Source organism: Haliotis rufescens, unplaced genomic scaffold (genome assembly GCF_023055435.1).
Source record: "Haliotis rufescens isolate VD_foot unplaced genomic scaffold, xgHalRufe1.0.p SCAF_8, whole genome shotgun sequence".
In the NCBI taxonomy this organism is placed as follows: Eukaryota; Metazoa; Mollusca; class Gastropoda; order Lepetellida; family Haliotidae; genus Haliotis; species Haliotis rufescens.
This window is the reverse complement of record NW_025964372.1, coordinates 1,658,326-1,682,764: the sequence shown is the minus strand read 5'-3', so window position 1 is coordinate 1,682,764 and position 24,439 is coordinate 1,658,326. Positions and strand designations below refer to the sequence as shown.

At 43.2% G+C, this 24,439-nt stretch overlaps 1 protein-coding gene across 2 annotated transcripts in view; it reads left to right on the top strand.

Annotated features, from left to right (window-relative positions):
- LOC124144651 (axonemal dynein light chain domain-containing protein 1-like) overlaps positions 1-21,305 on the top strand; it is a 45,521-nt gene extending 24,216 nt beyond the window's left edge. The window contains exons 18-27 of one of the 2 annotated variants that reach the window (XM_048389476.1): positions 1,252-1,468; positions 6,058-6,151; positions 9,714-9,904; positions 11,756-11,851; positions 14,221-14,317; positions 15,358-15,600; positions 17,466-17,687; positions 19,305-19,394; positions 20,117-20,214; positions 20,664-21,305. In XM_048389476.1, coding sequence (XP_048245433.1) covers positions 1,252-1,468; positions 6,058-6,151; positions 9,714-9,904; positions 11,756-11,851; positions 14,221-14,317; positions 15,358-15,600; positions 17,466-17,687; positions 19,305-19,394; positions 20,117-20,214; positions 20,664-20,970 — 1,655 coding nt within the window. In that variant the 3' untranslated portion in view covers positions 20,971-21,305. The remainder of the gene's footprint in view (positions 1-1,251; positions 1,469-6,057; positions 6,152-9,713; positions 9,905-11,755; positions 11,852-14,220; positions 14,318-15,357; positions 15,601-17,465; positions 17,688-19,304; positions 19,395-20,116; positions 20,215-20,663) is intronic. The other variant, XM_048389477.1, reaches the window with a different exon arrangement.
- The last annotated feature ends 3,134 nt before the right edge of the window (positions 21,306-24,439 follow it).

The following is a 24,439-nucleotide window of genomic DNA, read 5'->3' as shown; positions in this document are numbered from 1 at the left end:
GACACGAGCCATCTCATCCTCACTAGACACATCACAAGACACTAAACATGAGACACTAGACACAAGTCATCTCATCCTCACTATACACATCACGAGACACTAAACATGAGACACTAGACACGAGCCATCTCATCCTCACTAGACACATCACGAGACACTAAACATGAGACACTAGACACAAGTCATCTCGTCCTCACTAGACACATCACGAGACACTAAACATGAGACACTAGACACGAGCCATCTCATCCTCACTAGACACATCACAAGACACTAAACATGAGACACTAGACACGAGCCATCTCATCCTCATGAGACACTAAACATGAGACACTAGACACAAGTCATCTCATCCTCACTAGACACATCACGAGACACTAAACATGAGACACTAGACACGAGCCATCTCATCCTCATGAGACACTAAACATGAGACACTAGACACAAGTCATCTCATCCTCACTAGACACATCACGAAACACTAAACATGAGACACTAGACACAAGTCATCTCATCCTCACTAGAACATCACGAGACACTAAACATGAGACACTAGACACAAGTCATCTCATCCTCACTAGAACATCACGAGACACTAAACATGAGACACAAGTCATCTCATCCTCACTAGACACATCACAAGACACTAAACATGAGACACTAGACACAAGTCATCTCATCCTCACTAGACACATCACAAGACACTAAACATGAGACACTAGACACGAGCCATATCATCCTCACTAGACACTAGAAACAAACACCAGACAAGAACAAGGAAGTCTCTTGATGTATAATGAGCTGTGGTTGAGATGACATTCAGGAGATAAATATTGTGTGCTTTCAGATTCGAAGGTACTCTTGAGTAATTGACCGCCAGAAATCTATTTTGGAACTGTTTGGACTGTTTTGGACTGTTTATTATTAATGTCAAGAAATAAATATACACCATTTTCAATCTGTGACAAAAACATTTGAGTCTATCATCCTCAGCTTCTCTCTTGGCATCCTCATCATCAGATGTTAGTTTCACCATATGAATACCCCCACTTGCTATATAAGTGCAGTAAGCTTGGATGCAATGTTAGCTGAGCTTACAAGACTGAACCAAAGTTTACTAGACTTGGGCTTCAGATAAGTGGCTAATTTTGGAAACTTTTTTTTATTTTATTTCATAATTGGGCCTTTTGGCTCGATTTGGTTGAATCCATAATCTGAATGATTAAAAAGAGTTGCCTCACTCATTCACAGGAGTAGCGACGAGCGTGATCCACCTGACAAACGCTATCGAGCTTTGGGAGACGCGCCTGACGTCGGCCCTGAACGGCACCATGACCCTGCAGGAGACAGATTGGAGCAGCTTCTACCACACCCTGGACGACTGGGTGGTGGCCGTGGACCAGTGTCTGGAGTACGTCGGCACCACCCAGAAGCAGGAGGACAAGCAGGAGGGGCGGGAACACACTAGGTAGACACGACAATGCCATGCAGCATGGCAGCATGACGGCCATGATAGGCTGCTGTTCTTACTCGTTCCTGGAGCAGATTGTACACAGAGTTCCCAATATCCTTTCTTACTCGAGTTCAGGCATACAGGGGGAACTTTAGTCATGGTCTTGTTAATCAAGGTGGTGTACAGTGGTACGCAAACTTGTCAACATCTGTTCTGAACTTCGAGGATACTTTTAAACTTTGCAAGATATAAGGAAGAGAATTTATGGATGTCAACTTCTTTATTATGAGGAACTCACGTTTCAGAGTATGTACTTACTCCGTCATCAGATGAATGAATGCTATTAGGCAGAGAGCATATACATGTACATGTAAGAACAACAAAAGTAATAAGATAACAAAAGGTGGAAACTAACAAGGGAAGCCAACAGATAATTGGTGCTGATAGGTGATTAGCAATAGACAATGGAAGCCAACACTTTACAGTAATAGCGCTGATAGTTACGACAACTGGAAGCCAGGACTAAATTATCACTGATTGGCAATGGGCAATGGGCAAACGGGAGGCCGGGGGTAATTAGCACTGATAGGTAAAAGAATACATATAGCAATACGGGCAAATGGAAGCCAGCTCGATAATTCAGATTATGGATATTATCTAGCTGGCTTCCTATTTTTATTTTTTTTATTTCTAAACACTGGAATATAATTTGAAACTTAGCACTACGATAAGCATAAGCCTCTGTTTAAGTAGGGGAGTTCCGATCACCTTAGCGCTAAAATCACTATGCTATGCGGAAATGGGCCGAGGTTTCCTTTCCAAAAACCTAAAGGTGAGTGTTTCAAAGTAAAACTAGAAATAGTACCATGACAAAAGAAAAAAAAATAATGTCCTAATTAAATAGAAATAGTATGGTGTCTTAACGTCGTTATTGGTATTGTATATGTTAAGTGTACAGATTAACGACTTGTGTACAATCTGCTCCCTGGCAGAACATCCCAGCACCAGTGCAGTCTGTGGTGACACTCTCCCAGCATTGTCTAGTTCACTAATGTTGCTAGTTTGTCACTGGTACCCTCTCCGCATTGTCTTCTACACCAGTGTGAGTTAACCCTTCCACCTTCATTCTGTTTTCCGCTTCTGTAACTAACTTCATATTTATGTGGGGATTCTGTTTAGATTAGGTCACATGTAGGGCTGGGACGAGTCCAAATTTACTACCCAGGTACCCACCCACCTATTACCCGACCCTACCCTGGTACCCACCCCCCTATTACCCGACCCTACCCGGGTACCCACCCACCTATTACCCGACCCTACCCTGGTACCCACCCACCTATTACCCGACCCTACCCTGGTACCCACCCACCTATTACCTGACCCTACCCTGGTACCCACCCACCTATTACCCGACCCTACCCTGGTACCCACCCACCTATTACCTGACCCTACCCGGGTACCCACCCACCTATTACCCGACCTTACCCTGGTACCTGCCCCCCTATTACCTGACCCTACCCAGGTACCCGCCCCCCCTATTACCAAACCCTACCCTGGTACCCACCCACCTATTACCTGACCCTACCCAGGTACCCACCCACCTATTACCCGACCTTACCCTGGTACCCGCCCCCCTATTACCTGACCCTACCCGGGTACCCGCCCCCCCTATTACCAAACCCTACCCTGGTACCAACACCCACCTATTACCTGACCCTACCCAGGTACCCACCCACCTATTACCCGACCCTTCCCGGGTACCCGTCCCTACCCGGGTACCCGCCCCCCCCTATTACCAAACCCTACCCTGGTACCAACACCCACCTATTACCCGACCCTACCCGGGTACCGACCCACCTTTTACCCGACCCTTCCCGGGTACCCACCCACCTATTACTTGACCCTACCGTGGTACCCGCCCCCCTATTACCAAACCCTACCCTGGTACCAACACCAACCTATTACCCGACCCTTCTCGGGTACCCACCCACCTTTTACCCGACCCTACCCAGGTACCCGCCCCCCTATTACCCGACCCTACCCTGGTTCTTGCTGTGGGTCTCCAGAGATAGGTACAAAATGTCCTATTGGGAATAGCTTGACTGTAGCCCTGGACAAAATGTGTTTAGATACACGTATAAAACGATCTGGTCATGCATACACTGAACTTTACAGTATGAAATTTTATCTTTATTCAAACATAAAAGTGTGGGTGCATAGTCAGAAAGAAATGCGAACATCAGTGACTTGTGGTGAAACGTTACAGTTCAAGATCATTTTTGTCATTAAACAATATATCACATGACCAACCATGATTGGTAGTTCTGTGGGTACCCAGGTCCTTCTCAGTCCCCACCAGACTTGAGTACCCGAGTACCCGAGTTACTCGTCCCAGCCCTAGTCACAAGCCTGTTTTGTTGTAAGAGGCGACTAAATGGATTTGCTGATGAGCTTTCATGCTTTGTTTGATTCTGTGCAACCGTACCCTGATGTGGGACATTGCTTATGATATCAATCACTGGTTTGTCTCCTCCCGCTTTGATTGTTTACAGGTTGCTGTGATATGGCCGGAATATTGTTGACTGCAGCATTAAACAACAAACAAACACTTCATGTAATGGGGTACAGTGGGGTCTGCAATTAGCTGTGCAGAGTTGCATCCCTTGGTGATGACAGGATACACTGGTCATGGGTTCAGAACCCTGGCACTCATTCTTTTAATCTTTTAATATAAATCAGATTTGAATGAGATTGTAAGCATCTTTGATGTGTGTGACTTCAGGCTTTCCTCCTTCGTTCAGTTGACACGTTTGGATGTAACTGTAAAACTGTTTTAAACCATGTTAAGCCTACTTACTAACAGTGGTTCTATCCCAAAACTAGTTAAAGATGGAACTTGTTGCTACCCTGCCTGGCGCTAAGGGGCTAAGACAAGGACTGGTCGGCTCGGAGTCAGTATACTGTGTCGGGGTGGGGTATTCATGGGGTATCTCAGTGGGCTAGCACGATAAATCCAGCATTAGTACAAGAAGCCACATACACACGCCAAGGGCAGATCCAGCATTTTGAAGGGAAGGGGTCCAATAACAAAATCCTCTCAGTGGGGTGGGGGGGGGGGGGGAGGGGAGGGGGTATAGACCCCCTGGACCCCCCCTCTGGATCCACCTATGCATGCGACTTACTAACATGATGTTTCTAATTTGCTTATTGTCTGCACAGCTTTTTTCTTTTTTTACAAAAGTCAGTCTTGACATGTTGAAGAAACACACTGTCATAATGGGTGATTTTATGTCCATGGTTTATTCAGTTTCATGAAAAGTGAACCTCTTTTGTTCAGGGGTTCAAATAAGAGTTCAAATTTGTGTAATATTTTGCTTTGTCTTTTTTGCATTTTCATCTATGCTTGGTAATTATTTTTTTATCTGTGTAAGAAAGCAAATAATTTTTAGTTTCATTTCAAACATGCACAACACATAGAACAATCTAACTTTTTGTGGTATAAAGTTTGGAATTTCTCTCACTCACATTATTATCTTCAATGTAATATTGCTAAGCTTCTTATCCAAGTCTTTTATTGGTCTGGTTAGTAATAAAATACAAGTAATCTTTTGCTAACACTGATAGTAAAGCAAAATCATTAATTTTTTATTCCATTTTGGAATTTTTACTGACTTTTTCATGTAGACCTGAATCCTAGGCTAGGAATCCTAGCTGAATCCAAGCTGGTTCATCCTATCCACACAACAGTTTAACATGCTTGACTTATGTACCAGATCCATGAAGACCCGGGGTAGAATAAGTCTTCAGCAGCTCATGCTTGCCGTAAAAGGTGACTATGCTTGTCGTAAGAGGCGACTAACGGGATTGGGTGGTCAGGCTTGTTGACTTGGTTGATGCATGTCATCGTATCCCAATTGCGTGGATCGATGCTCAGGATGTCAATCACTGGATTGTCTGGTCAAGATTCGATTATTTACAGACTGACGTCATATAGCTGGAATATTGCTGAGTGCGGCGTTAAACAACAAACAAACATACTTATATACCAATTGGAGAAAAAAATGTTAAAAATCATGAAACATTACAACAAACAAAATGTCTACTTCATACTTCCTGTTAAGATCTGGCCACTCAAAACATTTTGCCAGCACTTCAATCATTTCCTGCAACTTGCAATCACTAGAGACAAACTCTCAACAATATCAACAGCGAGATAACATCTATGATCTTCCCAGCACTTGACTTGCTTGTTTCATTATTAGTACCTGTACACCGGAAAACTATTTCAGGCAAACAAAGTTTTCTGATTAGATTAAAGTTTTAAAGAGCTCATTCATACAAGGCTGCTATTTTGTTTGTAGATCTGTGTCTTCAGTAGGAGGTTTGATTGGTTTTGATTTAAATGAGAGAAAATCAGTATGTTAGTAACATGAGAAATGGAGGACGTTGCCGCTGAAACAAAGTGGTTGTGCATGTGTCCAAGGTATTTATTCTGATAGACTGGAGATATAATACCCTGGATAACCAAGGATGATCCATGTCAGGGCATCTAACACAGACACAAGTCAGCCCAACTATAAGCAATGAGCTGTTGTCTGTTGCAGCATTGACATCCACGACACGGTGAGGAAGACGCAGAAGTGGGCGACCACTGCCAGCAATACCATCGACAGCGAGGATGCTAAGCTGGTTGAGCAGGTAGGTCAAGGCCATTGAGGGACAGACTGAGTGAACAGTATTTGTGTCATATTTCAGTACTTCTGCATAATATCCGCCATCACCAAGAAGTGCAGGTTGCAGACAATAATATACTACTCAGCATCTGATATATTTGATACTGTGGGGCAACATGGCAACAACAACTTATTGAACTAAGTATCCTTATTTATTATCCCCCCCCCACGAAGTGGAAGGGGGATATAGGAGAGGGTGCTCTCCATCCGTCCATCACGTTTCATTACCGAAGCAGAACCAGGGATTAACTTACGCCTCAATTCCGCGATATTCTCTCATAGTTGTCATAGATATCGCATCAACAGTCAGTCAGCGCGATTGAAAACCGCGTAGATCTTTCAATAGTTTCATCTGCATTAACACTCTCATTTTCACCTACGAAAATCGAAAATGTCGTATTGCTTGAATAAATTTATCTACGGTACCTAAAAATGTCAATAAGAAACTTACACGCAAGTTTATTCATAACCGATTCCTATAACATTGCATGGAGCTTTGCATCAGCTGACAATGGTGGAGCGCGCAACCCCGATTGGCAAAACCAGTGTTTGGTTTTTACAAACTAAACACTTTGGCAGTGCACGAAAATCTTATTCCGTGATCTACAACTCCAAGTCGTTTAACATATTTTTTTAAGACTTAAATCCTACCAGAAATCAAAGACATTGATCTACATGTATTTGTGTCCATGCAGAAATGAAGAGAAAAAAAGGCAATCACTGGTAAAGTTTCAAAACATGAGCAAATTTCGATAACTCTTTCTCCATAATAATCTGCAAATTTCAGATCAGAAACAATCGTATTTTAGTTGAGATTCGCCTATAGCCTTCAGATACAAGGTTTTCATGAACGTACACTCGTGCACATCTTACCGAGGCAAGAGAGTTAACTGACTTTAAAAGTCCAGTTTCCACCCTTGCCGAACTAGCGCCACCAGTGGCTATTACGAGTATGCCTCTCCTATTGACCAATCAGATTCAACCTCTCGTATCACTAGCATTTGCTCCAAACAAAACAGTGGCGCCCAGTAAAGACGATCTGATCGATAATCAAGATCTATATTGTGATCAAACGAGTCTTACATCACAAAGTGCATCAAATCACGTGAGCACCTTGATTTAAAACATGAAAAGATATAGAAAATATTTGTTGACAACGAGTTAGCGGTGCACATGCTTTGCAAATCCTGCAGTCGACCAAAATCTGCATGACACTTTACGAACCGGTTTCAATTTCGGTGCGAGATTTTGATTGGACTATGCATAGACTCATTAGTCCAGCCAAAATGTAACTCCATAATACCAGCCTCGTTCGGCAAGGGTGGAAACTGGACTTTTATAGTCAGTTAACTCACTTGCCTCGGGAAGATGACTCGTGCAAGAATGGCCACCGTGCATGAATTACAAATTTTGAACTATTTCTTGTGGCCAAAAAGCAAGTTGGATTTAGATTTTTTAGAATATGCTACGATACTTTGCTTCCAAATTCGTCCATAAAATTGGGAACTATGACTTAATCATTCAAAGGTAACTCTTATACATCGTGAATGTCAACAGTCTTTTTGTAAACATTTTCTGGCTGCTGCACATGGCAAACACGCTGCCTTCTCTGTGAAATAAATGACTTAACTGTTGCTAATAAAACCACAGGGTGAACCTGGAGCAATTGTCATTGTATAATGAACTGTCACTTCTAATTAATTGAAAAGTCCATATTGATAGATTTAATTTGATATGGTCAGAGACCCGGCCTCTGATATAGTACACGTCAGACGGAAATTGACGAAAGCACTGGAATGTAAATAATATATTTTTGGCCAACAAACTGTTACACCATTTACAACATTTGCTATTTCATGTCAAATATATTGAATTACGATCTAAACACACATTGTTGAAATTTGATAACTGCAGATTGTTGTCTCCTGCATGCCAACGACATGAACAGCTGATGGTGATAAACATGCCTCCTAAACGATCTATAATTGTCCTCGCGAATAATTTCCCATCAAGTCCACAATGAACAGAAATACATACATATTGGTGTAATTTCTCCTAAAGTTGACAATGAACAGAAATATAAGTCGAATGTAATTTTATGTTAATACTAATGCTAATATTTTTTAATACATGTATTCACAGTGGAATGATTAATGTTCGAAAATAGGATATCCAAGGATATATCTTTATAATCTAGTAACATTAATTGCAACATTAATCGAGTCACAAGTACCAACAATCAAATACAGTTTCCCCACTGTGTCAAGATGAAATACATGTATCTCTGAAAATTAGCAAAATCTCATCACATCCCAAATCTCATTGCTTTTCGACCAGGAGATTTTCTCTCATAGGTAAAAATTTCAAGGATAATCCCTACAGAACTCAAAAACCATGAGAGATATCTTAACCACACTTGGCACATAGTAGGTCTAGTGAACTGGTGCCTTTTGATAGTTTGGAATTTTAGAAAAATGTATTTTTTTAGTTTCCAAAGCAATGACTTTGACTTAGACTGAAAATGGCGGTAGTCCTAGTTTCCAGAGGGCTAATGCCTTGCACACAACCAGACATGTCATATTGGCGAGGGATATGAGTATTTTATGCTTGTTCAACTTGAAATGAAACTGCCCATACTTCAGTCCCATGGCCGTATTAAATACTATTTGTTTGACAACATATCTGAGCTATCAGACACATGTACACCTGCCTGGCCGCTCACGATCCCTATGGAAACAGAGTAGTATATACATTTATTACCAATTGGGTTAGAAATACCCGAGTTCATAAACATGGTATGTGCTCCAGTGCAAATATCACTTCAAAGGAGCCAGTCTGTTGTTTATGTTATCCGGATGTTGATGTCTTTTGAATCTAATTGTCATCATAGAGGCCACAGTGACGTCACACTAGAACCGGCGTCATAACCGAAGATTGTTGATGTCATTCAAAATTTGTTGTTTTCTAAGTCGGCAGTCGTGATCTGTGTTTTTTTCTAAAGCGGAGCTCAAAAGGTTAAAGAAATAATGGGTAATGCTGATTTTACAAAACTTGTGTAAGAATTTGTGTTTTCATGTTTGTCAGGAAATACAAGAATTCACTCTCATGAATTCTACTCTCGTTTCGTATAATAATTATTGCACACATGCTAGCAAATAATCTCTATTTATCACTTTTGTGAAACTCAAGAGCATGGATCTGAATCAAGGTTAACCTGGAAGTTGAACCCACAATCAGCACATCCTAACCATACCTAAGGGACTTAACTCCAATCAGAGTGCCTTAAATCGCTTGGCCTACTGTGTCGTAATGGAATAGATGAATTGATGAAATGAAAGTTAGTAAAATAAGTGAGACTGTTTGTGTAGCATATACTACACAACATTAGCTAAGGACCAAAATAGTCATCTTAAGTCGAAGGCATAGTGTCCTTAGCAAGTGTTGAGTAGTATATAAAGTTCCTCCGTTTTCCTCGAGATCCTTTCCACTTGTGTAGGACAATGATGAACCTGGTGTCTGGTGTGTAGGTGTCAACGTTGCATGCTGAGATGGTGCAGTGGATGGTTCAGATGTTGCTGCGTCTTGCACCGGACAAGGAGGGTAACTCTGTGGAGGCTGGTGAGATGGTGCTACTGGGCAGCTCGTCGATACCCCTGCTGCACGAGAATGCCAAGTCGCTGTTTGAGAGGCTGCAGAAATTCTCCAACTATGTCACCCTGTAAGTGCCTGTGACATTACATAGTGTTAGTACTTCCTACATGCTAGAGCTTTACTGCAAGGAATAGTTCCTCAATACTACCACAGTCCTATCATAATGCTGCCCTGATCTGATTAACCATTCTACCATTCTCTACCACTATACTACCAGTCTACCCAGCCCTACCTCAATACTACCACAGTCCTATCATAATGCTGCCCTGATCTGATTAACCATTCTACCATTCTCTACCACTATGCTACCAGTCTACCCAGTCCTACCTCAATACTACCACAGTCCTACCTCAATACTACTACAGTCCTACCATAATGCTGCCCTGATCTGATTAACCATTCTACCATTCTCTACCACTATACTGCCAGTCTACCCAGCCCTACCTCAATACTACCACAGTCCTACCTCAATACTACCACAGTCCTACTTCAATACTACCACAGTCCTACCTCAATACTACCACAGTCCTACCTCAATACTACTACAGTCCTACCATAATGCTGCCCTGATCTGATTAACCATTCTACCATTCTCTACCACTATACTACCAGTCTACCCAGCCCTACCTCAATACTACAACAGTCCTACCATAATGCTGCCCTGATCTGATTAACCATTCTACTATTCTCTACCACTATACTACCAATCTACCCAGCCCTACCTCAATACTACCACAGTCCTACTTCAATACTACCACAGTCCTACCTCAATACTACCACAGTCCTACCTCAATACTACCACAGTCCTACCATAATGCTGCCCTGATCTTTTTAACCATTCTACCGTTCTCTACCACTGTACTACAGGTCTACCCAGCTCTACCTCAATACTACCACAGTCCTATCATAATGCTGCCCTGATCTGATTAACCATTCTACCATTCTCTACCACTATACTACCAGCCTACCCAGCTCTACCTCAATACTGCCACAGTCCTACCATAATGCTGCCCTGATCTTTTTAACCATTCTACCATTCTCTACCACTGTACTACGGGTCTACCCAGCTCTACCTCAATACTACCACAGTCCTATCATAATGCTGCCCTGATCTGATTAACCATTCTACCATTCTCTACCACTATACTACCAGTCTACCCAGCCCTACCTCAATACTACAACAGTCCTACCATAATGCTGCCCTGATCTGATTAACCATTCTACTATTCTCTACCACTATACTACCAATCTACCCAGCCCTACCTCAATACTACCACAGTCCTACTTCAATACTACCACAGTCCTACCTCAATACTACCACAGTCCTACCTCAATACTACCACAGTCCTACCATAATGCTGCCCTGATCTTTTTAACCATTCTACCGTTCTCTACCACTGTACTACAGGTCTACCCAGCTCTACCTCAATACTACCACAGTCCTATCATAATGCTGCCCTGATCTGATTAACCATTCTACCATTCTCTACCACTATACTACCAGTCTACCCAGCTCTACCTCAATACTGCCACAGTCCTACCATAATGCTGCCCTGATCTTTTTAACCATTCTACCATTCTCTACCACTGTACTACGGGTCTACCCAGCTCTACCTCAATACTACCACAGTCCTATCATAATGCTGCCCTGATCTGATTAACCATTCTACCATTCTCTACCACTATACTACCAGTCTACCCGGCCCTACCTCAATACTACCACAGTCCTACCATAATGCTGCCCTGATCTGATTAACCATTCTACCATTCTCTACCACTATACTACCAGTCTACCCAGCCCTACCTCAACACTACCTCAGACTCAAAGACTGGTCTTTCATTTCCTGGCTATTTTAACCCTGTTTTAACCCGCCTGTGAACTTATCTAACCCATGTTGTGCACCTGACCCTCTGCCAGGCGGATTCTGGAGGCGTACAGCCACAGCGTCTACATCTACGTTGAAGACATGCCGGTGGTGGCCACGGCCTCCACTCTGTCTCTCCCTCTCACCTTGTGAGTCACTCGCGTCGACTCAGGTTCCGTTGTCTGTTCAACTTGGCATGTTAACCCAGGGCTTCATGACACAAAGGGATGTCCGGCGGCTTTTGTACGACTTGGTTCAGATCTGCCTGAAAGTAGAAAGTGAATTTTTTTCCCCTGTTTGATGCTTTTTTTACATGACCTCCAGGCCTGAAAATCAAACTTATGGAAAAACAAAAGAATAATTGTTTCCCAGCTTGCACCAGACAAGTACCGGTAATACATGTTGCTTTGAGTGTGTGATGTAGCCACAACTTCACTATTCCTAGTTTCATCAGTACTTTAACTGTGTGGGACATGGTTCCTATGGCAACATAACAACAACAACGTGACCCTCATGTCACATCACACAAACATTCCACATGATCAAAAGAACAGAGATTTGGCCATTTGATCTCATCCCTACTAACACTATTTTTTTTCAATGTGATCAAACTTATTTATTTTCTTATATATTGAGGGATCTAACGGTGATTGAAGCTAGGTAAGAAAGTCATACACACACATACACACACCATGCATACAAGCCATACATACACACCCCACACAAACACCATACACACACACCCCACACACACCCCATACACACACCACACACACACACACACACCATACATACACACCACACAAAACACCATACATACACACCCCACATACACACACCATACATACACACTCCGCACACCATACACACACACCACACATACACACACCATACACACACACCACACACACAAACCTCACACCCCAGATTTTGACATACACACCACACACACACCATACATACACACCCCACACACCCCAGATTTTGACATAAGTCTCATTTGTTTCTATTTTGACAACTGGTCCAAGGTTTTGGAAAGAAATTGCATCTTTGTGCTAAGATGATCCTAGCTCCCATAGTTTGAAACCAGTCGAAGCTGAGATCACTTTGTGGACTGGGGCCCAGTGGTGTCTGTTCACCATGAAGTGAAGGTTTTTTGGTCTCGGCCATCTGGAAGCCAGACTTTGTTCTGGCGCTATGTTTTCATGTTTGTTGGAGTTGAAATGTTTGGCGCTGTATTTTCAACTTGAAACGTTATATGCTTCAAGGCCTGAATACATTCATTGTTACATTTTCATCCCAGTGTGAGACGGGATGCATTTTAATTTGAATATTTTCAGGCCGCGAGGAGGGACTAACCATTAGATACTCTAGATTTGGGGGGGTATCTTACCGGTACTATTTCACTACTGAGTAGGGCTGGGACGGGTAGCTCGGGTACATGGGTCGGGTGGGTCCTGAGTAGGACCCAGGTACCCACAGTACAACCTGGACTGATGTCACGTGATATATTGTTTATTGACCAAATAATCACTATAGCTCAGCGGTTACGCTACAAGTCATTAATGTTCCCATTTCTTTCTGATGATGCACACTTTCCTTTTGACTTGTATATGTTTGAGTAAAGATAAAGCTTCAGTCAACTTCAGTGACCATGATCTGATCGTTAGATACTTGTATCTAAATAGTTTTTGCCAGGGCTGCAGTAAAACAATTCCCAATCAGACATTTTGTACCCAACTCTTGAGACCTACAGCGGGTACCCAGATTAGGTAGAGTCGGGTGCCCAAGTAGTAAATTTGGACTCGTCCCAGCCCTGCTCCTGAGGTAGTTATCATTTATGATATCAGAATTTCACTATCAAGATGGGTATCATACCGCAATTTCACTGTCTTGATAGGCATCATACTGCGACATGTGTATCGGTACAGACCTATGTCATGTCATGTCTGTTAATATGGTGTCCCGAATCATATTTGCCAAATGTTTGTTTCTTTCTTTCTTTCTTTCTTTCTTTCTTTCTTTCTTTGTTGTCACTTTCAGCAATATTCAAGCCGTTAGAAGGCAGAAGGGGAAAAATAAAAATAATAATCTTTGCGTGCTGGCGATTAGGTGCCTCACTCAGGTGGTACGGGTTCGAATTCTGGACGGGACTCAACCCAAAAAAGTACTAGAATCTGTACTTTACTAAGAAAGTGTTATCCCACATATAGCATTTGTTACAATAATCTCACTTTGTAATTAAAAGAAACAAGTACTAAATCTATTACTGCAATGTGCCTCCTACCATATTTTTGGGTTCATGTTTTGGGGTATAACACTGTCATAGAACGCTAGATGACAATCCTAGTCAAGACATCATTGGAACTGCAATTTTTTCTGAGGAATTGTGTCTTGTTTCAGACTTTTATACTTTTTTTTAAGGATCTATAAATTGAAGTAATTAAATTAGTGAAAGATGACATGACTTTGTAGGAAACAGCATGTTATGTTGTTGTTCTGCTTGTGGTGTTGCCAGCTGCTGTGACGGCATCGTCTTGGACAACACGCTGCAGCGCCAGGACAACATGGAGGAGCACGCCGACCAGGAACTCCGGGACCTGCGGAGGCTGAGGGTGAGTACATCCTCATGATTGTTCCCCGGAACGGAAATGGATGATATGGACCCAATCCACTAGACCGGGCTTATTTAAGGACATGATAATAGGGACCTGATCCAATAGACAGGGCTTATTTAAGGACATGATAATAGGGACCCGATCCACTAGACCGGGCTTATTTAAGGACATGATAATAGGGACCTGATCCACTAGACCGGGCTTATTTAAGGACATGATGATAGGGACCCGATCCACTAGACCGGGCTTATTTAAGGACGGGGGCGGTTGGGTAGCCTAGTGGATAAAGCATTCGCTCGTCACGCCGAAGACCTGGGTTCGATTCCCAGCCCATCTCTGGTGTCCCCCGCCATGATATTGCTGGAATATTGCTAAAAGTGGCGTAAAACCATACTCACTCACTCATTTAAGGACGGGGACGATAAGGACCTGATCCACTAGACCGGACTCATTTAAGGACGGGGATGACAGGGACCTGATCCACTAGACCGGACTCATTTAAGGACGTGGATAGGGACCCCAATCCGTCATTTAAGAAATGAGCAAAAAATCTAGAAATCATTTTGATTATTCAGATTATTAATGTGTATAAAAAATAAAAAACACCTGAATTTTGATACACCAGTGGCTAAAATGCTGTCAATATTGCTCATGTCCTCCATCTTTAGGAAGCACTCTCCCTCTACTTGAACATCGATGAGTCTGTGACCCCAGCTGATTTCCTAAAGAAATATAGGCCGGTGTTTTCAGTGTGGGTTGTGGCTATTTAAGTGTTTCTTGTTTTCTTTGTGTTTAACACAACACAATTTCCAGTCATGTGATTGTGGCCTGTATGTAATTAAGTCTGGACTAGACAAACCCTTGATTGATATTATGAGCAGCGTCCCATGCCATCGGGGTATGATGACACACAATCAGCCAGGTCACCGGTCTGACTGACACCCGATCTATGTGGTCGGCCCTTGACAAGAACAGAGAATTTCTTCAATATGTATGTTTGTCAAGAAATAATTGATGTTGAAATATCTGTCCATCAGGGCGAATGTGAAGACTGGACCCACACAGCTAAGATCTTGACCAGTCAGTTGACCGGTGAGACGGTGGAGGAGCTGTTCCCTCGCCTCGGACCTCTGGACAGTCAGTCCAAGACACAGGTCAGCTCAGTCAGACCTGAAGGATACCATGATAAGGAGCCATTGGAGCCCCAGGAGCAGGAGCAGCAGCAGCAGCAGCAGCAGCAACAGCAGCAGCAGCAGCCACCAGAAGCTCCAACGCCCCAGGTAGGAGTAGAGAGAACATTGATTGTTTTACAGGGAGTAGAACCAAACTGAAGATGTTTCGTAACCCGAACATTGATCTGAGCATGACTGAGGTGGAGGTGTACTTACCCTGAATTACTGAGTATCGAGTAGTTTTGTAACTAAGGGATTGGTAGAGTCTTTTCTGAGCTTGCTGAGGTACCATTCTCTAATTGACAATCTTGTCATAAACAACAATTTCCATGGTATATTACAAGTTTTATATTTCAGACACTCTTTCCATGAACTGGAGGAGTGAGTGAGTGAGTTTGGTTTAATGCCGCTTTTAACAGTATTCCAGTTATAACGCGGCGTGTCAGCTTAATGTGGGAGGAAAGCCCAAAGTGATGCAGGTCTCAGACGTTTACCACTTCGGTGAAACCCACGAGCACGGGTATGGTGCTGACAAACCTAGAAACATAATCGGGGCGAACCAGGATTCGAACCCACAATCATAGGTTTCTGGCGTGCCCAAGGGACGCAACCCTGCACAGAGAATCGCGGCGCCTTAGACAACTGGGCCACCCGTGCCCCCTGAACTGGAGGAAGCATATTTATTTATCACTGACATCTCAAACCAAACCTTTTTAACAAGTGAAGAGTTTTATCAGCTTTGATTTCACATACAAAGGTTGCAAGTTCGATTCAGTGAAATAAAAAAATCTGTACATCATTCTGCTTGTACATCATTCTGCAAACTGCATTCAATTATCATTATGTTCATGGGCGGATACAGAGGGGGGGTGCGGGGGTGCGCAGCCCCCCTTTTTATTTCGAAAAAAAAAAAAATTTCTGTAAAAATTACCACCAAAGACAATAAATAGATCTTAATTGTGCACCCCCCCTTTTCAAAAAAGCTGTATCCGCCCATGATGTTCATTGTGTTTTGACCATCTCCGTGGCCTAGTGAGAGAGAGAGAGAGAGAGAGAGAGGGAGAGAGAGAGAGAGAGAGAGGGAGAGAGAGAGAGATTTTAAAAGCCATTAAAGGTGGCTTCTACCATTAATTTGGAAAATAATCGAAACTGATTGGTCGATCTGAGGTTTCAAATCAGAATTACCACTTCTGATTGAAACAGCTGGGTTGATAACCGCATTAGGTCCAGTTAAAGAATAGGTCTTCAGCAACCCATTCTTTTCGTAACAGGCGACTAAGCTTGTCGTAAGTGGCCTAACAGGATCAGGTGATCTGGCACACTGACTTGGTGGATGCATGTCATCATATCCCAAATGTGTAGATCGATGTTCATGATGTCAATCACTTGATTGTCTGGTCCAGAGTCAATTATTTACAGACCGGCGTCATGTAGCTGGAATATTGGTGAGTGCAGCGTTAAACAATAAAGAAAGACTGAAATACAACCGCATCACCGTGGAATCTAATATTTAAAGAAATGTACCATACTTCCTTCTCAATCATTGTTGTTAGGCATTTGGAATCGCGATATGTGTAATACTAGGTGATGCCGATTTATAGTTATTTCAAGAGTCAGTATATGTGTGGCCATACTTTTGGGACAGAAAACACTATAGAATCGACGAAGAGAGTGTATTACAAGTTTTCGGGACAACAGAGAGCTTGGAATTTGACATGCAGTGTAGAACTCACCCTTCCAAGGCTTGTTTTATGTTCCTGAAAAATAGACTTGAGTGTCTGGATGTCTAACATCGCCACCGATGGGATGTTTTCCGATTCAGAGTGACTATTATTAAATACCACACACTTGGGTGCATCAGAGACTGAAATCAATTATCTCAGAAAAGCGGTGATTTCTCAATGATGGAAATTTGGTGATTTCTTGAGATAGAAGTTGTAGAGGAAGTAACTGTAGGACCCTCTGATCTGCAGAAACAAGAGGAGACTACTCCGGCCCCCACTCCCACTCCAGCAGAGGGCAGCACCGGCCAGACATCGGAGCAGACAGCAGGGCAGACGGAAGAGCAGACGGCAGGGCAGACGGAAGAGCAGACGACAGACAAAAGTGTGGAGCAGACGACAGTCGAGGAAACAGCTGAAGAAACAGCCGATGCAGAGAAGACAAAAGAACAAGAACAAGAACAGAATCAACCGGTAAGATTATTATACCCCCGACAAAACGTCGGGGGGTATATAGTTATACCAAGGTTCCGTCCGTCCGTCTGTCTGTCCTTCTGTCCATCCGTCCGTCTGAAAACTTTGTCCGCGCGATTTCTCTTAAACTATTCAGTGGATTCATCTCAAACTTAGTACATATAATCTGTGTCATATGAAGGGGTGCAGTCAAAAGAAAAAAATTGTTTTTATTAATTTTCCATTTTTTTTTTAATTTTTCAAACCCTAAGCTGACCCTATCCTAGCTATTTAATTTGTAACTACTGACACACTAGGCGGGTCGGGGGTATTAGTGAGCCACGCTCCCTTTTGCACTTGTTTGCTGTATGCTTAGCTACCAACTCTCTGATGTTTCTGCTCGGTCTGAGTGATAGTCTACACATTTCTTGAATGAAACTGGTACACTGATGTAGTTTGTATTGGGATTGGTATCAAAAACTGGTAAATACATCCTCTGCCACTGGGTTTGTTAAAAGTGCTGATTCAGTAATTTGATTTGATGTTTTCTGTTAAACGGGGAAACAAACTTGGATTGTCATAAGCCAAGCGCAAAGGCAAGTTGATTAACTCCAGTTGCCGACTTCAGCCAGAAGTCGCATGTACAAGACTGAAAAAAACTCACTTATAGCCTTGTTGCCGTGGTTTATTTGTTTTTACCGACCACCTTCATGGTCTAGTGGTGGAGTGTCTGCCCGGAGAGCGGAAGGTCCGGGGTTCGATCCCCGGCAACGTCATACCAAAAGACGCTAAAAGATGGTTCTTGTTGTTACTCTGTCTGGCGCTCGGCATTAAGGGGCTAAAACAAGGACTGGTCGGCTCGGTGTCAGTATACTGTGTCTGGGTGGGGTATTCATGTTAAACTGCGGCATGGTATCTCAGTGAGGCTAGCACTATAAATCGGCATCAGTCCGGACGAGTACACGCAGCCCCACACACACGTGCATGCATGTCGCGATGTAAGTGCAATAATCTTGGACGCGATGTTAAATCCCATTTCATCTCACCAACCTTGTTTTAACCAGAGGTGTATTGTGGATACACCACCTCTTTACTTAGGATGGCCCAGTTGTCGAAGGCGCCACGATTTGCTGTGCAGAGTTGCGTCCCTTGGGCACGCCAGAAACCTATGATTGTGGGTTCGAATCCCGGTTCGCCCCGATTATGTTTCTAGGTTTGTCAGCACCATACCCGTGGGAGTGGTAAACGTCTGAGACCTGCATCACTTCGGGCTTTCCTCCAACATTAAGCTGACATGCCGCGTTATAACTGGAATACTGTTAAAAGCGGCGTAAAACCCAACTCACTCACTCACTCACCTCTTTACTTATGAGCGTAAGTGTTCATCGACCTATGTATTCTTATGTTGCAACATTAAGATTATTTACTTAAATTTCACAAGCCTCAAATAAATAACTCTGAACGTTCTGATTGTCAAGCTGCTGACATTTGTGGGTGACAGATGTATCATTTGCTAAATTGTTCAGTTTCTGAAATGTTTCAAGTGAATATATTATGTCCATATTGAAACTGTTTAGGTTGACACACCTTGAAAAATAGTTCCGAATGTCAGATTTTCACGTGTCACGTATCCCCCAGGCCCCTGTGGAGGACGCCGGAGAGAAGCTGGAACTGATCGGCACGGATGACAACACCCACGTAGCAGGGCTACATTCCGATGTCCAGGCGGTGAGAGGAATATGTGTGCTAAAAGAATAATCAAACCCCTATTTGACTGAACCTTTTTAAAGTCCCCCTAAAATATAGTTCATTTTTTTTTTTTTTTTTTTTTTAAATAATCACAAATATTGAGCTCTTAAACATTTGAAAAAATAAATGCTGATCTCAAACCAAAATACAAAAATTTAAATAGTTGCTCCCTTAGACAGTAGTATATCGAGCAAGCATACATTGCATGAATTCATGAAGCTTTATTAAATGTAATTCCTGCTGAGGTACCTCATTTACATATTTATCAGATAGTAATGTTCTTACACAGCAAGAGATTCTGATCCCATGAGTGTTCGTCATTTGGTGGCAAGGGGGCACGGGTGGCCCAGTCGTCTCAGGCGCCGCGATTCGCTGTGCAGAGTTGCGTCGCTTGGGTACGCCAGAAACCTATGATTGTGGGTTTGAATCCCGGTTCACCCCGATTATGTTTCTAGGTTTGTCAGCACCATACCCGTGCTCGTGGGTTTCACCGAAGTGGTAAACGTCGAGACCTGTATCACTTCGGGCTTTCATCCCACATTTAGCTGTCACGCCGTGATATAACTGGAATACTGTTAAAAGCAGCGTAAACCCAACTCACTTCCTAACTCATTTGACTACAAATTAACTGTTTTCACATGTAACAATTGGGTTTCCCTAATTCTTTTGAGTGGTATATAGATAATGTTTGTTGTTTCCAGGCTCCTGAAACACAGACTGCCAGCAAGTCGGGAACTCCAGACACAAAACGAGCCTTTGAGGCCCTGGCTGCTGTTGGCAACCTGCAGACCCAGTTGTTGTAAGTTGACCACGGGGAGGTCATCCTTGTCATCATCTCTTAACGATGCTGGACAATTGATGATGGAATCTCTGAAAATGTTTGCTACGTTGAAAATCACTGCCGTTGTCTCATTGCAATTATTTGTAACAAGATTATTAAACTTAAACAGAATCATTTTAAACATATATACTTCTAGGAAGTCAGATTGATTTAGCAAATTGAATTGAATGTCACTATCTATCCAGCCACACCCATGTCAGCCAGGAGCTGCTTCACTCACTCACTCACTATCCAAACCAAGCACCACTCACTCACTCATTCACATGTAACCAGGACTGCTACATCTCTCACTCACTCACTCACTCGATCACTCACTCTCTCCCAACCACCCACCACTCACTCATTCACATGTAACCAGGACTGCTTTATTTCTCACTCACTCACTCACTCACTCACTCTCCCAACAGAGACACGGAGCAGCGCGCCCAGGAGGCAGAAGAGCGAGCTGCCTCGGCTGAGCTGGAGCTGACTGTGGTACAGGAGCAGCTCCGGGCCTTGGAGAAGAAGATGACCCAGCTGACCGGCCGGGACCAGGAGGAGACCACGCCCATCAGCCTCACCACGCCCTCCTCCGTCTCCACCCGCACCCCTACCTCCAGCAGAACCCCGGCCACCACCCCCGTCGTCCGGCGGGCAGAGAAGAAGGAGGAGAAGAAGCTTCCTGTTCCTCACAGTCCGCAGAAGAAGTCCTCAGCCAAAGGGAAGAGGAAGTAGATTAGGAGGAAGGGGATGTCATCATATTTCATTCCTTAGCTCCAGCCCATCTCAACAGCTTAAAATATGTCATGTGTTATCTTGTAACTATGTTCAATGAAGTCATCCGAACCATATGCCTACAAACAGATAAATATTAAAATTAGGTTTGCTATATATTGGTAACGATAAATAGTATTATTAAATTGCAGTTGTAATTGGTATTTCGACTGCTGTCTATAAAACCTTTCGTGATTTCAACAAAAAAGACGTGTGCAAATGTTTGAGGGTTCGAATCCCAGATTTCCTCTCTGTGAGGTTTGCCAACACCACACCAAAGTAGAAACCATGGAAAATCTCCAGCACTTACTCATCGTTATATATTTTTCTGTATATTTATGAATATATGCAGTTATCTGGCTATGGTATGCTGTTGTTGTGGCATGCATGTAAGTATTTAGTAGGAGTCTGTAACATTAGACACATCTGCTGAATTAACAATATCCTGTGTGGGATAAAAAGGCAATTTCATGTTATCTGTGAAACGTGTGGTAATGGAAGCTCTGAACAGAGTGCACTGAATCAACAATTCATATATTCATATTTTTTAAATTGGAATTAATGCAACTTTTTTCACTCACTGTGCCAGCAGTTTATAAAAATGATAAAAAGCAAATTTTTAACTTTCACATTTTCCAAACCTCTCTCTGTAGGGCCGCATAAAATAAACATCTTGTTCCTCATAATTCATATTTTAATAAATAGGAAGGTGGCCCAGTTGTCCATGGTGACCCTCACAGTGCCGATCTGCATTCTTTCTACCTGCCTGGAATCGGTAATACTGGGTTCCAATCCCATATCACGTTGATTGTGTCTTGGTTTGTCAGCACCATACTCGTGTTTGTGATTTCACCAAAGTGGTAAAAGTGTGAGACCTGCGTCACAGGAGCTTTCCTCCCACATCAAGATGACGCGCCGTGACATGACTGGGGTACTGTTTAAAGCAGCATTAAACCCAACTCCTGATATTGCCCTGAGTGTTATCTTCACGGCTGTGTGATGAAAGTGATGATTGTATGCAACACCAGTGTATGTATGACCGGTTTTTGCATGTAACAGTTGTGTACTCTTGAAGGCCTGTAGTTATTTGAAATATTTTGATTTGATAATTTTTTTATTTATTGTGCATTTTGTGTGTATGAAGACATGGCGTGAACCACTTGTAGATGATGGTTCTGTCTTAAATGGTTGTGTGCCGTTTCCCTAGGACTTCATGTACACAGGCCAGACACTGTGTCAAGTCTGTCTCTATGACAATTCACTGTGAGTTGTGTCCCTTAGGCACAGCAGGATCCCATGATCATGTGGCTGAATTCCACATTGTGTGTGATAATGACCATACAGAGGCATGTGGGTTTGACCAAAATGGTAAACGTCTTTGATCTGCATCACTTTGGGATTTCGCCCATACTGAGCCTGCATGTAGATCGCAGACATTGTGTTTCAAGCGCCGTTTAACCATCCACTCCATAACATGTAATACTGCTGAATATTTTTATCATCAAAGCTTGCCAAGGTACACAAGATCAGGTCAAATATTTGCCTTGAAGTTGTGAAGTTTGAATTTCCGTCCAAACATTTGTTTTCATTGTTTTGATATGACTATACCATCTATATGCAAACCAGTATTTTAAACTGAATATTTTGCTGAATACCATTCTGCTGTTACCAAATGTCAAAAGTTTTATCTGTATTTAATATTGTATGAAGGTATTTGTCTGTGATATTTATCAAATGTTGAATTTAGATTCTTTCTCCTGTGTTTTACAATTTGTAACATTAAATCATGAAGGACAACAAACGTTGTGTGGTGTTTGTCTTTTTAATTAAGTAACAGGTCCTAGCTTTCCATCTAGAGACTTATTACGAATATTTGCTGTGCAGAGTTGCATCCCTTGAGCATGCCAGGAACCTGTGATCGTGGGTTCTAATCCCAGCTCACCTTGGTTATGTTTTTGTGTTTGCTGGAACAGTACCCATCACATAGACACTGGGCACACAGACTGAGACAGATGTGCAGAGAGTCTGGTAGATATACGTGTTGAGAGACAGGCATGGGGTAGACACTGGGCACACAGACTGAGATAGATGTGCAGAGAGTCTGGTAGATACGTGTTGAGGGGCAGGCATGGGGTGGACACTGGCACACAGACTGAGACAGATGTGCAGAGAGAGTCTGGTAGATATACTTGTTGAGAGACAGGCATGGGGTAGACACTGGGCACACAGACTGAGATAGATGTGCAGAGAGTCTGGTAGATATACTTGTTGAGAGACAGGCATGGGGTAGACACTGGGCACACAGACTGAGATAGATGTGCAGAGAGTCTGGTAGATATACTTGTTGAGAGACAGGCAGGGGGTAGACACTGGCACACAGACTGAGATAGATGTGCAGAGAGAGTCTGGTAGATATACTTGTTGAGAGACAGGCAGGGGGTAGACACTGGCACACAGACTGAGACAGATGTGCAGAGAGTCTGGTAGATATACTTGTTGAGAGACAGACAGGAGGGTAGACACTGGGCACACAGACTGAGATAGATGTGCAGAGAGAGTCTGGTAGATATACTTGCTGAGAGACCAGTCAGGGGGTAGACACTGGCACACAGACTGAGATAGATGTGCAGAGAGAGTCTGGTAGATACGTGTTGAGAGACAGGCAGGAGGGTAGACACTGGGCACACAGACTGAGATAGATGTGCAGAGAGAGTCTGGTAGATATACTTGCTGAGAGACCGGTCAGGGGGTAGACACTGGCACACAGACTGAGACAGATGTGCAGAGAGAGTCTGGTAGATACGTGTTGAGAGACAGGCAGGAGGGTAGACACTGGGCACACAGACTGAGATAGATGTGCAGAGAGTCTGGTAGATACGTGTTGAGGGGCAGGCATGGGGTGGACACTGGCACACAGACTGAGACAGATGTGCAGAGAGAGTCTGGTAGATATACTTGTTGAGAGACAGGCATGGGGTAGACACTGGGCACACAGACTGAGATAGATGTGCAGAAAGTCTGGTAGATACGTGTTGGGAGACAGGCAGGGGGTAGACACTGGCGAACAGACTGAGACAGATGTGCAGAGAGAGTCTGGTAGATATACTTGTTGAGAGACAGGCAGGAGGGTAGACACTGGCACACAGACTGAGACAGATGTGCAGAGAGAGTCTGGTAGATATACTTGTTGAGAGACAGGCATGGGGTAGACACTGGCACACAGACTGAGACAGATGTGCAGAGAGAGTCTGGTAGATATACGTGTTGAGAGACAGGCATGGGGTAGACACTGGCACACAGACTGAGACAGATGTGCAGAGAGTCTGGTAGATATACTTGTTGAGAGACAGGCATGGGGTAGACACTGGCACACAGACTGAGACAGATGTGCAGAGAGTCTGGTAGATATACTTGTTGAGAGACAGGCAGG